At 41.4% G+C, this 16,908-nt stretch overlaps 1 protein-coding gene across 16 annotated transcripts in view; it reads right to left on the bottom strand.

Annotated features, from left to right (window-relative positions):
* Cobl (cordon-bleu WH2 repeat protein) overlaps positions 1-16,908 on the bottom strand; it is a 232,552-nt gene that overhangs the window by 35,371 nt on the left and 180,273 nt on the right. For all 16 annotated transcript variants that reach the window (XM_039092058.2, XM_039092060.2, XM_039092053.2 and 13 more), the window contains one exon: positions 463-772. In XM_039092058.2, the coding sequence (XP_038947986.1) occupies positions 463-772 (310 nt within the window). The remainder of the gene's footprint in view (positions 1-462; positions 773-16,908) is intronic.

Consider the following 16,908-nt stretch of genomic DNA (forward strand, 5'->3'; position numbering starts at 1 on the left):
AGGGTGCCACGGACACACAGACAATGTATTTGCTGGTATTCTGTGGAGATGATGAACTGTTCTGATGATCTAACTTTTCCTCTATTCAACTCTCTGTATTAAACAGAAACATACGTGCACTTTGCTTATCATTTCTATCCCTGAAAATCTGGTTTAATATTAATACAAAAAAATACATGAGTGTGACTTTTAACATTATTGAGTCAAAAAGTATACCGCAAGTACAGCGCCATTGGATCCCGTGTCAAGGTACACTAAGCATTCTAATTTATTGTTAAAAAGTATCTTCATGTCTATACACAGCATGAAGACAGAACTGGAGATAAACTGCAAATGAGGGTGGGAAGAGATCTATGGGAGGCATCTGGTACTGGGGTGTCAATTATCATTCTTTGGTGATCACTGTCACAAAAGCTTCTGTCACTGAGATCTAGGAGGCACATTACTCATTTCGTGACTTACCTTAAAATTGAGCTTCCTGAGCCATGTTTCCCCCATGATGGGCTCTTTTGGGGACCCAGTTCTGGTGTTCCAGCCAGGTCCTGGTCACTGCAGTCCTCCTGGTCTGTGGACCATTTATCCTTAGATCTCATGCTATCTTGTTGTGAGTCCAGGGAGATGACATCTGAGGGAGAGCTCATGACCCCTGAGTCTTCGGTTGTGTCCTCCGATGCAAAACAGCTGCCCACAGATGCCGTCTCCTCAGCCTCCGCGGGCACCTGTGAGACTCCACCCATGCTGCAGTGGCTGCCAGGCCCCAGAGGCAGACTCACTGGAGAGGACATAGAAAGACAGGTCAACAGAAGCCACTCGGAGTGTCATGCTGCCTAACATGGGCCACATCCTTTCCACCCTGAAATGTGTGACTCAGGGATATCCAAATAAGGAAAGCCCTTTGCCAAACCTCTGTATTCTCTAGAACATTTTAACTCTGAAGGAGCCTTATGTGTACGCATAATGGAACTCCCATAAAAACCCATAAAAACCTGGGCACTTGATTGGTTGGTCTTTTTTCTATTGATCTTTGTAGTGCTGAGGATTTAACTAGATTACTGCACATGCTAAGGAAGTGTTCTGCCAAGGAGCTACATCTTCAAACCCTTAATTAGCCCTTTAAACATGCACCCTCTAGGCAATTGTGGGGAGTAAATATTCAAACTAGTGATGATGAAGGCAATTTTTTTGTAGTCTGACTTCTGACTTAAAATGACTTCATACCTATTAACATACACACACACATTATGTATATAACACGTAATGAAAAATGGGTCCGTAAAGCTTTAAAAAGAGCAAGGAAGGGTATATAAAAGGGCTTGGAGGGAGGGAAGGGAGAAATGAATTATGATTTCAAACACAGGAATAATAAGGATGACTCTCTTAAACAAACAGGCAAACAAAAACATGAGGAATGGACAGAAACAGACCATTCTGGTATAGGACCTGCTGACCAGCAACCTTACAGAATAATGTTGTAAATGTGGTCTGTGTGTTAACGACATTCCTCCTCAACATTCCGACCTGTCTTATGTTGATACTTGAGACAGCATGAGTTTTTGTGTGAGTAAGAGATGGGCCTGGAAGGGAAGGTAAAATGAGAAAGTCTCAGAACCCAAGAATCAGCGTTGAGGTCTTTGAGCGTTAAACAGAGGCACACAAGGAGTTGGTGAGCTGAGCTGTATATGTGACTTCCTGCTGAATTTAGAGTTCCTCTCTATTGAGACCTGACAGGGAACCCTACAGCCATCTTGCTAACTGGAGACATGTTAAGTATCGATCGGGAGAGGTCACTCTCTTCTCTTCCAGAGTGTCAGAAAGGTGTGTGCGTAGAGCTCTAACTCCCGGGATATCTGCCCACCACTTTAGGCTACTGGAACTCAGGAGCTGCAGTTGAGTCCGTAGACATGGAGTTTTCTCACCCTAAGATCTGAGACTAGAACCATGTACTGTGTTCCAAACTTGCTCTCCTTCCTGTAAACCAGCCCCTAGGTTTGCTATGTGATCACACATATGTGAGAGTGTACATGCCAATGATATTACTGTGCATTCCTGTGGACCATACCCCAGATCTCTAAACATTATATCCTAACAGCAACTGATGGCATAGAATTAACATACCAAAGGGAAATCCCTCCATGTGCTGCTTTATGTGAGGTCTTGAACAAAAGACAACCATTAAAAGTGAACAGTTTATAAGAATACAAATTTCACACAAAAAAAGAGCTCAAAGCAAATGTAGAAATACAGGGGGGTGGGGGTTGGGAAAGGCACAAATGCAGAAGGCAATGCATTACATTTCATAACAAGAATGGTTTTTCCGGATTCTTTCTTTAGGCTGTCCTGGGGGCTCAGCATCCTCCTGCCTCGCTCCTTCATTGCTTGGAATCACAGGTTTGCATCATCATGCCCAGCTGCAAAACTGGACAGAAGGACTGTAGAAGAGGCACTGCCTGTGTGTGGTGATAGCTAATGTCAACCTGACAGGATCTATGAGGGATCGGGATCAGGGCAAGTCTATGAAGGGATTTCTAATTCCGGTTAACTGAAGTAACTGAGGCCGGGAGACCCCCCCAACCCCGCTTATGTGTGGGTTGACATCACTGGGTGAGCCACAGTGATGGATTAGATGATAAGATAGCAAGCTGAACAGCAACACTCCCTTCTGTTTTCTGAGTTCTGATGCTAGGCAACCGGATACCTCATGTCCCTGCTGCCATGCCTTCCCTACCACAATGGCTACACCCTAGAACTGTGAGCCAAAACAAATCCGTCCTCCTTTATGTTCCCCCCTCTCGGGAATTGTACCACAGGCATGAGAAAAATAATCAATGCACATGAACTTACACAACCTACATAACATTCTTGTCTGCTGTTTGGTGAAAAGCTTTGAAACTGTTCTCTCCGCACAGCCTTTGAACCAGTTCCTAGGCCACCCACTCCAGCTATCAATCCCCGCTCAGGATTCTGATCCCTTGAAGCCACATAACCAGACTCCACGGGCAGGGTCTCCTAGCTGCCGTCCACTTCTCCCTTCCCTTGGCCTTCTTGTTGCCCTTTTTGGCTCTATGAATCATACTTAAGTCCTTAGGCTTGTGCGGGAAACATTTTACTATTAACTGAACTATTTCCCCAGTCCCCACCCATACTGTGATTTGAAAACTGCTTTTGCTATGGAGCAGTTTCAGACATGAGTTTTGACCGTTTGTACTGAGCATTACCCTCTTTGGGGCCCTTCCCACTGCTGGTGGCGAACCTCTTCCTCTCAGCCTTCATATTTCTCCTCTTTGCTTGTGGCCCACTGTGTGGAATTGGGATTATTTTTATGGGTGTGGAAGGGCTAGTTTTCGGAGCAGCTCTTGCCTTGACTTTGGCCACCATCACTAAATAAACAGGTTGTTATGGTTTGAGTGTGAGTGGCCCCCATAGGCTCATTTATTTGAATGTTTCAGTCCCAGTTGGTAGGCTGCAAGACAGGCTCAAGTGGTGTGGTATGGCCTTGTTGGAGGAGATGTGTCACTGGGGGTGAGCTTTGAGGTTTCAAGAGCCTACATTAGGCTCACTGTCCTTTTACCTACAACCTATGGGTCAGATACAAGTTCTCAACCCATTGCTCTAGTTCCATATCTGCCTCAGTGCTGTTATGCTCCCTGCCAAGACGCAAATGGACTAATCCTCTGAAACTGTGAGCCACCCTGGAATTAAATGCTTTCTTTTCATAAGCTGCCTCGGTCATAGTGTCTCTTCACAGCCATACAACAGTAGCTGGATCACAGTCCAAATAAACTTGATAATTAGTTGTCTATGCTGAATAAAAACATCTGGAAACAGTGAAGAATAAAGGATAAAAGTTTGGGATTCAAATTCTAACTAACTTGTTTATTGGCTCCCCACAGTGCTGTACTGTCACTACAGGATCTCTATTTCCAGGCGGCCGCTAGGATGGTGCAGAGTTCATGACTGGGACCCGGGAACATAGTTTTCAAGCCCAACTCAGTTTATGTAGGGACAGGCACACAATGAGTGACAACTGTCATGAACTTTCTACAGGCCAAGTGAGGGAGACTGGAGTGAGAAGGGCTTTGCAGATGGGAGGTGACACATAAATATCCAGTGCTGTGCATAGTCTCGCTCATCTCTGCATTAGTTACTGCTGCTCTGAAGTCATCTCTCAGCTGGCCCTACAGGAAGTGTGACTGTTCAGGACACAGAGGTTGCCCTGGCTCTAGGATCCTTTGGACTCAGAGGTATCACTTATGGAAGGGGGAGTCCATCTTACCTCCACCATTTTTCTCGCCAGCTAGGGAAATGTCAAATGTATCTCTATTCAGGACCTGCACGTTAAGCCCTTTAAGAAGACGTCATGTTGAGTGCTAAGGCCAAAGTTCCTCTCTCGCCTAGACAGACCTTCCATTTCCCGTGGGTGATGTTCTTACAGGCAGAAGCTAGGATATAGTTGTGTCACACCATCTATGCCTGGGGGTGGACAGACAGAGCCAACCAGATGCATGTGAGAAGAACCTTTTGAGGCTTTATCTGAGTCTCCCAGGAGAAGTCACATGGTAATTAAAATGGCAACTGTACAGATGGATATGGGTGCCAGGCCTGGGTAGGTCAGTGGTACCTTGCTCACACTACAGGGCAGGCAGAGCTATGGTGAAAGAAGGGCCACATCTGCAGAGGCTTTGTAGAGGGCTCTTAGGGCTACATGAACATTTTCCTGGACCCCATCTTGGGAAGCAAAGCAGTGCATAGTTTCAGAGAGGTACAAATGCCTCTCTAAGGCCAATCTCAATTGGCATCATTTGTAGGTAATTTCTGATCATTTGAGCCAATTTTGTTTGACTCCTATGCTATGAGCCTTTTCTTCTGGCTAGCTTCAAAGAGTAACCGCCTGAACCTTAACATTTTCTTTTACAATTTCTTAAGGAGATAATGATTAAAGGTGCCTCTTCCCTGCCAGTTCTAAGAAGAAACGAAGAAGCTGGAGTTGTGCTGACTGTGTGGTCATCTGTGTTCTACCCTTTCTATATGTAGCTTCCAGCCTTCACACCTGAATTCCAAGAGCACTGAATTCAGAGTCTGAAGCACACACTCCAGACCAAGTTCTACTCTGAATTCTGGACACTCCTCTTGCCATTCTGTAAGATAAGTACAAGATGGTCCTTATAATCTCTAGAATCTGGTAGACTCAGAATGCTCTTTGAAATCTCAAACTAAAACATGGCAAAGGCTCGTTTATTGTTTTCCAATAATTAGTACTGTACCTTAAGAGTGGATAGCATCATTCTACCTTTGTGTGTGTGTGTGTGTGTGTGTGTGTGTGTGTGTGTGTGTGTGTGTGAGTGAGAGAGAGAGAGAGAGAGGAGAGAGAGAGAGAGAGGAGTCTTTTCTATGAAGATGTGAAGAACCTTTTTTGAACTCAAATGCAAAGTATTTGGAAATGAGAAAACACATTTTGTATTTAGTGGGAGTCGCTAATATAAATTCGTAATTAAGTTCTCTTCCAGATTAGCAACCATTGAACCTAATCCTTCCTCTATTTGCTTAAAGACAGAATTCACACAGGGACTTTGGTAATATTTATAGTTCAAGTATAAGGATTTAATGCTAAGGGTTATTAACTGGCAGATCAAAACTAGACAATTACTGTCAGCGTTGTTGTTCATTTATACACATCTCTCATGACATCAACAGGGGAAAAATATCAAGCCCTAAACATCAACCTCTTCAAGTAGACAATCCCTGATCTATGATGATTCCACTTAAAAAATTCAAATCTTGTGCAGTGTAAAGCATGCATTTAAGATGACATTTTGAATACAGATCACTGTTGGGGGTCCCTGTTGGGATCCAAGGCCCTCTTATGATGTTGCACAGTACATGAACTGTAGGCTAAGGAAGAAAATCACTGATACTCAACAGCATGTGGCGTTGACAAGCTAGAATGCTTGTAGGTCACATGTAGTAAACCCATTTCCACTTCTGAACTTCAAATGTCCTTATGTTCCTCAAAGACGAAATCCTATTAGCCATGGAGAAGCTATACTTACAATGAATTCATTTTCCCATTGTTATTTTGATCAACTAATATAAGTTAAAATTCTTATATATTTTTTTGGCTAGTCATTAAGAAAGAAGAGTCCTCAAGAGTTGATTTTATTAAATTTATAGGATCTAAATGAAAAAGATGAAATATTTCTGTGTCCCACACTGAGCCTTGGGGGTTCCATGCACTATCCAGGGCCCACAGTTGTAATTCATCCTTCATCTCCGCTGTCTTAGTTCCCTATGTTATATGTACTAGGAACAAGGGGAAAATAAGGAAAAAACTTCTAATCTAGTGGTGCGAAGTCACATGATGCATTTTCCCATGTTTTTCTGTATTTTCTAAGTAACTCTAAACCACCACGCTCTTCTTTCCTTTTTAAAGCAACTCCCAAAAATCACCATCATGAATTCAAGTGATTACAACAGGTTGTAACAGTTTTACTGTATTACAAACATTAACGCTTTCATATTAGTTCATATAAATGCTTCATTAATTAAAAGATTACAATCTGAAAGCTCAAAATGCCATTCACTGCATTTCCATGATCAGCACCCTCCATAGAAAAATGAATAAAAATTCCTCCTCTAACAGGCAGGGTTTTAGACCATGTCTCTTCATCCTTGAATTAATTTTCATTCCATAGTCTAATAAAGTCTGATCTTAATTGAATATACTTTTTGTTTGAGATATATTTTAAACACTTTTGTGTGAAGTATGTTCATAAGTGAAAGATAAATTTTCTACTTCTTTTCACTGTACGGTAATCCTATTAAAATCTTTTGTGTGCTGAGTCATTGCCATGATGATTAGTAGTCAAGGAAAAAAGCCTAAATATTTCCTTTTCCCCTGTGATGTTAGGCATCAACTTCAGGATTTTGTGTATTTTAGACAAGCATTCTACCACTGGGCTACACGCTCTGCTACACAAACACACTAAAAATGTTGACATTTACTAAACAAAATGGTAAAATACTGCTAATGAGTCTTATAATGAATCAAATGAGGCTTTTCTCCCCCACTGGTTGCCTGGAAAGGTCTGGAACCCTTCTTGCTAAAACGAGGCAGAGTTCAGCATGAATTGAATTCATAACTTTCATTTTCATCAGACACAAGCACCAAACGAACCTTGTTCGCACAGGCAGAGGTGAGATAAAGGAGTTTTCTTACGGCTACATTATTCCATTCAATTTTTCAAGAGCTCTTCTTCTGTTATATGCCAAAAATAATTGACCTGTCACAAAAATTATGCTTAATGATCTATAATTGGGCAGCATAGTCAGGTCCTTTATCAATTTGGTTGGAGAGAAAAACCGGAAAGTACCTGATATTCGGAAGCCTTCATTGTCGTTAGTATTATACATCTGCTTAACCACGTCAGTTTCTCCACTGGTTTAGTTAGGTCCTGACAGAGAGGCTTGTCTACTGCAGCCTAGTGAGGTTCCCAGGGCTAAAGGAGAGTGTCTGTATTTATACAGGAGAAGAGGAGTCTTTGCAAAGCCTGGACTTGTGAAGGAGACACGGAATGGTGCTGCTGTTCACATAAGTTGTAGAAAAGGTACAGGAAACCAAGAAGGGGCTCCCTTGAAAGAGCTGGAGATCTCCCAGGGAAACACATAATTGGTTAAAGACACACACAGTGTGGCACAGTGTGGCAGTTGAAGCTCTGCAGGGGATGAAGTGTGTAGGGAATGTTCAGGGATGGTAGTAAAGTGAACATTCGTTCTCAATAGGGGTGTCAGGAAGCTGACTTCTGAACCAGGTTTGGAGAAAACTTTTTGGGAGGTAGAGATGAACAGTCTAATGACAGGTGGGCTAATTTCCCACATGCAGCTTGGGAAATGTTCAGTCCTAGGGTTTTAGTATCTCATGTTACATACATGACTGCGTATGCACATATATGCAAATTCTCAGTGGTCTGTACAGGGGGCTGAGTTTAGGACTGATCTTTGAGAGAGCCTCTGTCATCAGTGTTTCATAGAAACTGCTCTCACTAGTTTCCGCCAACGCTGTGTTCTCTCACAAATCCTCACACGCTCATGAAGTGAAGTTCACTTGCTGCTCTTCAGAATTATTATTATCCTGTTTAGCCTGAGAGGAACTGTTTAGTGTCTCATCTGAAAGCCATTGTCAATTCATCCAGGCACCCAGGCCTCTGAAGACCATCCCATCCATGGTCTATATCAGGAAACTCAACATAGACCATGGCCATGTTTAAAATGAAAAGATGATGGAGACTTGGGAAGCACCGATGGACCCCAAAATACAGCTGTTTATCTTAAGAGTCAAATATTTTATTCTTTGTATTGACCTATCCTTAGCCCTTCGGCACATGAACTATGTCTAGTCCTAGAACCTCTAATGTATTATGAGAGTCTCAGCTTGAGGAAATGCAAACTTACTTCAGTGTAAGACAGAATTACATTCTCACTGCTATTACCCTTTCATTAGAAATATACATAAAGAACAGCTTCTGCTTCTGTCTGTCCAGTCTTCCTGACTTTCCTCCCTTCCTCCCTCCCTCCCTTCTTCCCTCCTTCTCTACCTCTCCATCATCCCACTATCTCATGGGCAGCCTATTCTTTATTTTCTGGGTGAGTCCATTATGCCTAACCAATCATAGCAACAAAAGGTAGAAGATAGGACAAAATGTGGCTAATGTGAAAAACTTGAGCATAACGACACGTCTGATTATGGATATGTGTTTGGAACTGGTTGTAGCAAAATCTACTCATGACCTCTCTGTCAGAGCTATTCAAGAATCTAGTCTCATTCATCTTTGACAAATGGATTGGAAAAGTGAGTTTTAGATTAGTGCTAGCCATGTTAACTGACATACGGCTTTTCCACTGGTTGGAATGAAGCATAATCCCCAGAAAGTTTCAGTTCATGGAGCCAGCATGCACACAGTAAAGACTTAACTCTTAGAATTTCAAGTTATATCAGCTAAACACACACACACACACACACACACACACACACACACACACACACACACACACACACACACTTTGATTACATCATTCAAGATATATAACTATCTAATAAATGTTTACATTTTCCTAAAGATACCCGTTTCAATTGTAGAAACCTTTATTTTCAAACCATAGTTATTTGATGGTTACACTACTCATGCCTTACCTTTTCTAAGGGCATTTGTTTGTATCACACATGAGTATAATCTAATTTAGGACAAGCTCAAGGAAACCCGGAGAATATGTTGGAAGGGTTCTTTTGTCAGACAGTAGGTCCATTGCCTCCTTACTCTGACCTTGAATACGGAGCAATCACAGTTGTGATTTAGAGACAAATCTTCCTTCCTGGAAGTCACACTCAGGCTCCTCTCTTTTTGGAAATCTGTATGCTAACATGGCATACAGATTATATAATCTCCCTGGAGAAAATTGTAGGATTTTTCTTTCTACATGTGGATATCAAAACCCTGACCAAAAGCTTCTAAATGTATGTGTTTTGAAACATGGACACTTAATTTCTATGAATGCTCTCAAAATTTATTTTAAACTATACTATAAAAAATTTGCAAAAAATATTCATACACCAAAAATAATAAGACCAAATCTAAATAAATACTATTCAACTAAACAAAGTTCTGTGCAGTTAGAGTAACTGCAAAATGGAAGGCACGAGCTTCTCTTGGGATTTTTACTGTTACTATCAAATATATTTTCATGGATTTATCTACCACCAAGAAGAAAAAAAATCTACATGTTTATATCTAGAAAAAAATAGCTTTATATCTTCTTTCACAATTTCCTCATACTTTTTGCCTGTACTCGGTTCTTCCCCATCCTCTAATGTTTAGTCTTTCTTGTTCTCTCTTTTGCCTCTAATACAGTACCCAGATATACATTTGATTACACACATACATATATTATGGGGTAGATTCTGCACATGTGGAGAGTATATGCCCTCACTTAATAGTATCCATTCTAAGCCCATATATTTTCCTTAAATTTTGGTGATTCCATTTTTCTTCAGAGCTAAATTTTTATTATCAGTCCACCCAGTTGGTGGGTAGTTAGATTGATTTCAATTATTCGCCACAGTAAATAAAGCATCAATAAGCACAAAACACCTGGACCCCAATGTCTCCCTTGTAGGGCATGGAGTTCTCAGGGTGCAGGTCCAGGAGTGAAACAGCAGGGCCGCACGGGTAGACCTAATTTTAAGTTTTAGAGAAATTGCCAAACTTATTTACACAATGGCTGTGTTCATTTGCAACCCCTCCCTGCAAAACAGTGAATAAGGGTCTCCCCACTTCACATCCCCTCCAAACATTTGCTGTCAGACTTGATGATAGTCACTCTGACTGGAATGACGTAGTATTTCAGAGGAGTTTTTAATTTGTATTTTCCTGATCACTTTTATAAATAGTCACTGGTCATTTGATTCACCGTCCTCTCTCTTTCAGAGCTGTCTATTCCATTCATTTTCCCATTCATTGTCAGTTCTCATAGTAGTTCATTTCTGAAATTCTTTATGAATTCTGGATATTATCCCTCGGTTTGCAGTATAGCTGGTAAAGACTTTGTTCCCTGTTGGCCTGCTCTGCTGCTTTCTTTTTCCATTTGAGTAATAAAACTTTTATCTTTCTTACAGTCTCATCTATTGATACTTGTGGTTAGTTTCTGTAGTACTGGTGTTCTATTAAAAAAGTTCACGCCTACCCCTGAATGTGTATATTTTGAAGGACGAATATGTAATTTTTATGAATGTTTTGATATGCATTTGTCTGTTCTAACAATGGTTTAATTATGTTTATTCATAGGATAATATATTGAAATTTTCTAAAGTAATAGTCTTTTAAAATTTTGTTCCATTTCTTAAGTTTTAAGTACACACACACACACACACACACACACACACACACACACACACATTTTACAGTAAATTCCTTTAATCGATCTTTCTTTTATGCATTTAAAAAGTGGTCTGGCTGGGCATGGGTCTGGTACTTGTGAGGCAGGGAAATCTTTATGAGTACACTAGTCTTATCTACATAGTGAGTTTTAAGTGACTTGGAGCTACCCAGTAGGAGAGAGACAGAGGGGGGGGGAGGGAGAGAGAGAGAGAGAGAGAGAGAGAGAGAGAGAGAGAGAGAGAGAGAGAGAGGAGAGGGAAAGAGAGGGAGAGAGGAGAGAGAGGAGAGGGAGAGGGAAAGAGAGGGAGAGAGGAGAGAGAGGAGAGGGAGAGGGAGGAGAGGGAAAGAGAGGGGGAGAGAGAGAGGGAGAGGGAGGGAGAGAGAGAGGGAGAGAGGGAGAGGGAGGAGAGGGAAAGAGAGAGGGAGAGAGAGAGGGAGGAGAGGGAAAGAGAGAGGGAGGGAGGGAGAGAGGGAGAGGGAGAGAAAGAGAGGAAGGAAAAAGGAACACAGACAAAATAAAAGTGGTCTGATGATTCTTGGCTGCCTTTTATATTTGCTATGAGGAGGGCAGTAATGGCAGGAAGTTGGTTTCCTTGGCATTTGTGAATCTCAGTATATCCTTACTTTGGTACAAAAGCCTTAAGGACCACAGTCCTAGATGCTGCACATGGAACAGAGTTGGACTAATTAGAATTTCACTGCGCTGAAAGACAGCTTGACTTCTTGAGTAAACATTGACAAAGGTAACTGAGCTTCTAAATACGGTAGTCACAATATTGGTGTCGTTCACCAGTGCTTACACCCAATACCCTTCAAAGTAAGTTTCCATTTTATTTCTACACACTGTCCTTGTTGGATTGTTGTTGTTGTTGTTGTTAACTGGCCTAGACACAAGCTAAGTTTCCTGTAAAGAGGAACCTCAGCTGGGAAAATGGCTCCTTCAGATCGCCTACATGCAAGTGAGTCTTGCATTTTCTTGATTAATGGGTGATGTGGAAGGACTCTGCTCACTGCGGGTTGTGCCATCCAACAAGGCAGGCTGGGCAAGTCATGAGGGTCTAGTAGCAAGCAGTATTCTTCTACAGTTCCTGCTTTAGTTCCTGTCTCCACATTCCTGCCTTGACAGATTTCAGCGCTGAGCTGTGAGATGAAATAAATGCTTCCCTCCTCGAGTTGCTTTTGATTGAGATAGTTTATCACGGCAAGAGAAACTCCAACAAGACTCATGCCTTCTTTAGCATACAGTCAAATGGGATTCCTTGTTTTAAAAACCATGGTAATATTACAGCTTGAAAAGTAATCTACAGTATTTGCGCCTTGACTAATTACCATGAGATAGAGGTCAGGTCCACAAGGATACATTTGAGAGCCTCACCATAGACCTGGGTCTTTACAGTCTGTGTTATTCAAGTGGCTGGCATGTATCTCTCTTCTGTTTAATTCACATGACACCCCCAGCAGAGATACCATGATTCTTATTTTTCAAATTGTAAAAAAAAGTTGAACTAGGGAGATAGGTCAGCAGGCAAAGACATATGCTGTGAAGCCCTGCAACCTTAGTTTGATTGCCTAGACCTACAGAATAAAAGAGAACTGACTCTCAGATTTGTCCTCTGACCTTTACATATGCTGTATAACAACCATCCCTGCCACCCCCATACATACAGAGAAAAAACTAAATAGGTAAAAACATTTTAAAGTCCAACTAACAAATTATTTTTCCTACCCTTGAGGGTATGTGTGATAGAAACAGTCTGGCAGGCTCAGAAAAGTGGCAAGCATATTAAAAAGAATCACAAAAGCTCACTTAGGCAAGGATTAAATCAAGCAAGGCTCTTTCACCGAGAAAATGTAATCAGAACCTCTCCAGAATATTTGCAATTAAAATTTTCTAAGCTGAATGATCCTTTACATTCAGTTGAACAAGTTTTAGTCACATATATTCAAGGTTTTCAGAGTAGTTGAAAGTAATTTTTTTAAGAAAAACACTTCAAGTCTTTCCTAAGTACTTCTGCGGCCTCACCTCTGAATGGAACAGGAAGACTGGGAGTGGAGGACAGTAGCTGCTGCCAAGAACAAAAGGAAGCCTTCGTTTCCACTGTCAAAATAGAAACGGCCGTCTCCAAGTCGGCTAGTGTATAAAAACACGTGACTTTTATTTAATCAACACCTCAGAAAATTACCTTTGGCATTTGCCAAGTTGCTAAGGGGCTCGATTTGGAAGCGACTGTGACTCGGGTCTGTCAGAGAGGAGGCGAGTCATCGGTCACGTGGACAAGGCAAGCCATGAAAACTATCACCCCTGCACTTTCATAGTCACCATTAGGGCTTGAGGTTAGCGTTTGGGCCTACGTCTGCATGGCTGCCCATAAGGCACTGCAAGGGCTACCACTAATGATTTCAGTTCAATATAAAACTGGCCAAACAGAGAATATTTTTGTATGTTATACTGAACTGTCGTTAGAGGCTTTTCCTAGTAGAGACTTAATAGGTTTTTACAAAAGAAGTGTCTTCTTTAATTTGTTCTTAAATTTAGAACTCCCTTGCCCCTGAACACTTTCCATTTTTTATTGAGGAAATGAGTACTCTTTGATCCAGAGTCCACCATGCCTTGCACCTTAGGCTTTTAGGAAGATGAGAAACAGCAAATAATTTTTTTAGCATCTGTCTGTCTGTCCATCCATCCATCCATCCATCCATCATCTACTATCTTTCCAATCTAATCTATCACCTATCTATGCATCTATGTATCTATATATCTATCATCTATCTATGCATCTATTATCTGTCTACCATCTATTACCTATTTTCTACGTATCTATCATCTATATTACCTATGTAAATATGTATCTTGTATTTCTATAAATCTATCATCTATGTATCTATCTTCATCATCTATCTACTATCTATGCATGTATCATCTATCTATCTATCGTGTGTATGTGTGTATGGTGTATGTGTGTATGTGTGTATGTGTGTGTGTGTGTGTGTGTGTGTGTGTGTGTGTGTGTGCCCTGTGCAGGTCAGAGGATAGTTTGTGGGAGTGTTTGTTTCCATCCATCATATGGGTTCTAGCGATCGAACTTGGGTTGTCATACATAGGGGCATGTTTATTTGTTGAGCCATCTCACCAGGCCTACCAATCTACCAATTGAATTTTTATCGCTATTTTTTCTTGAGTCCCTTTCCCCTCTGTTTTCTGTCACACACACACACAAACACACACACACACACACACACACACACACACACACGCTTTGAGGTCTCCTGGTTTATTGGGGAAAGATAGATTTTATTCTCACTTTTATTTCAAAAATAAAATCCCTATTCTAGAGTCTTCTAGGTTTGAACAATGCTCATGGTCCCTTTTGACATTTACTGCCATTTATAAAACATTTATATCTTTCTAATAGAAAAAGAGTCGCACTACTCTCTTACAAACACTATGAACCTTTGAGTACCCCCTTAAACAGCCCTGTCTGCCCTCTAAGACCACAAGTCTAGCAACTGTAAAACCAAGGTGTGTCTGGGGTTCGAGTATCTAACCTAGTGAGGAAGGCCTCCTACTGCTACACTATTAAATTCATGATGAAAATTTGAGACTTTTGACATCAAAACCTAACCTTCTGCTTGGCACACAGCAAATGACACAGAGGACCATGAGTCATCTTCCAGATCTCAGGGAAGATGACAAGTGACCTCAATGCCACTGCAATGTTGAGCATCTCAGAGGCCCTGATCCCTGGACCTGCATGGCCTTCCATGATTCCCGAGCCCGGTCTAGCATCGGACCAGTCACCTGTCCTCCTCATGCCTCCACCCCCTTTCAGCTGTACTGAAAGTGAAGGTCAAAGATTACAGATGAAACTGTCACCGTATGTCTAACAAAACCTTCCATTTGGTGTTTCTAAAACGTTTAAAATGTAAGGTGGTCGCTGTTTTTCTTTTACCATAGATCACGTTTCTTCAACTGTTCTGTCTTCTTATTTTCATACTGGAGACTCTTTAAGTTTATTCTCTCTAAAATTATCAAATGCATGGAGCCTTCAAGACGCTCAGTGCAATACAAGGTGCCCAATCTCCTGAACTGGGTTCAAGTCACATTATATGCCTTACACTGAACAGAGCCTTACAGTGGACTTTTGTGACCTGAGTGAAAGGTGTACAGGGGCTGAGAAGTTCTAGTTCAATCAAGATTATTATATCCTCCCTCACCCCTTTGCCTGATTGGCCTTGATGTAGGTAAGTGACTTCCTGAATTTTGTTTTCCATGGTGTTCCCATAAACAAGTGGCTAATTCTTCTTGCTGTAGCTCAAGAATCTCTTGACGTCCCTTCACCTGTGCTGCCTCAGTAGCTTCAGGTCTGCATCCCATCACACACCCCGGGATAAGGGAGCCTGGCTCTTCCTCTAGTAGCACAGAGAGCATCACCACCCTACATCCTTTCTCATGGTTTCCTGTCCTTTTTATCTACCACAATGTAGGTGAATGGAACTTTTACTTACGATTTTCCCTTTTCAGCCATCAGACCACTAGAGGTTTCTGTTATGGACATCTGACCTCTTGGTCTCAGAGATGATACATGTTTACCATTTTACCCGTCCCCTCAAAATATGTTGCCATAATGTGATAAAGCGGCGTATAAATGCGGCCAGGCAGCAAGAGGAGGAATTAAAGGATCCTTGAGGCTGTTAAAGCACAGGTCTCTGAGGACCACCCTCACATGCCCGCCTGCCCCTGCAGCCTCGGCAGTGTAACTGCCTGTTATTTTTCCCTTCTTATTTCCGGACACTGCCTAAACTTAGGGACACACAGACTAGCACAAACTGTGAAGATGGTTTATTCAAACTGCTTCCTGGGTCTGTACTAATGAATAAAAGCATATATGTTTAATATTGAAAAAACACCCTGACAGGTGTTCTTTCAAGTTTCAATGCATTGTACAAGTTACCATAAAATAATATCAGAAACCCCCAAATGCAAATATACCATAAAATATGTGGAGAAAGGTATGCGACTAATATTTACATGCATAGAATGTGTTCTTGTATAACACATAGATACCCTGCAAAATTACCATCTAAGGTCCTCTCAGTCCCAGTGAGTGGTTAGCCTACAGACCATTGAAAGTCACACCATGATTTTTCCACGAAGCCCTCTTGCCACTCCAGCCGGTTTGGTGATGTGTATCTGCTTGTAACGGTGACAAGATCAGCATCTGAGCCCATCATTTGGGGAAACTTGTATAGAATTGTTTCTAGCCCTATCCAAAATCAACAGACTACACAGCCAGTAAATTAAACGTTTCATACACAAACCACCTGTCTAACGCACAATTATGGCGGCCCAAAATAACTTGGCTTTATTGGTCAGAAAACACTCACCTCAGCAAAACTACCAATCCCCAAAATAACCTGTGTGGATGCTGAGGTCCAGCCCTAAGTTTTCAAGGTCAGTCCTCAGGACTTGAGGCATTCCTCACTTTCCTTTGCTAAAAGGAAAGGTTGGTGCACTGTCACCCAGTTTTACCTGGTATGCTTTCATTAGGATTCTTTTCGGTTTAAAAAATAACCTTTTCTTTTTCCCTCTAGATTAGCAACTGAGGAAAATACTAACCATTGGAATGAGATCACTCATCCTCAGGACAATCACAGATTATATTTGGTTGTTTTTACTCCTGGTTTGTATTTATTTTTTAAGGAAACACATAGAAGAACATTTTATAATGTATGAAGAAAATTAGATACATTACTCCACCATTGTGCTCATTCACTCACTTCATCTTCAACGGATTCAAGATGGTATTTCTTTCCCTTTATATTGTGTCAGTGATGGGCTCAGGCAAACAGAATTCACTCATTTCTCACGTGTCTTGATATGCTGGTAGAACCATGGTCTTTTGGAGACTCAGGGAACACTGACTAAAAGCTGGTACCATATGTTACGAGCACAATACTTCAGGCATGTAGGGAGTCAGTGTCC

This window comes from Rattus norvegicus, chromosome 14, assembly GCF_036323735.1.
Source record: "Rattus norvegicus strain BN/NHsdMcwi chromosome 14, GRCr8, whole genome shotgun sequence".
Classification (NCBI taxonomy): domain Eukaryota; kingdom Metazoa; phylum Chordata; class Mammalia; order Rodentia; family Muridae; genus Rattus; species Rattus norvegicus.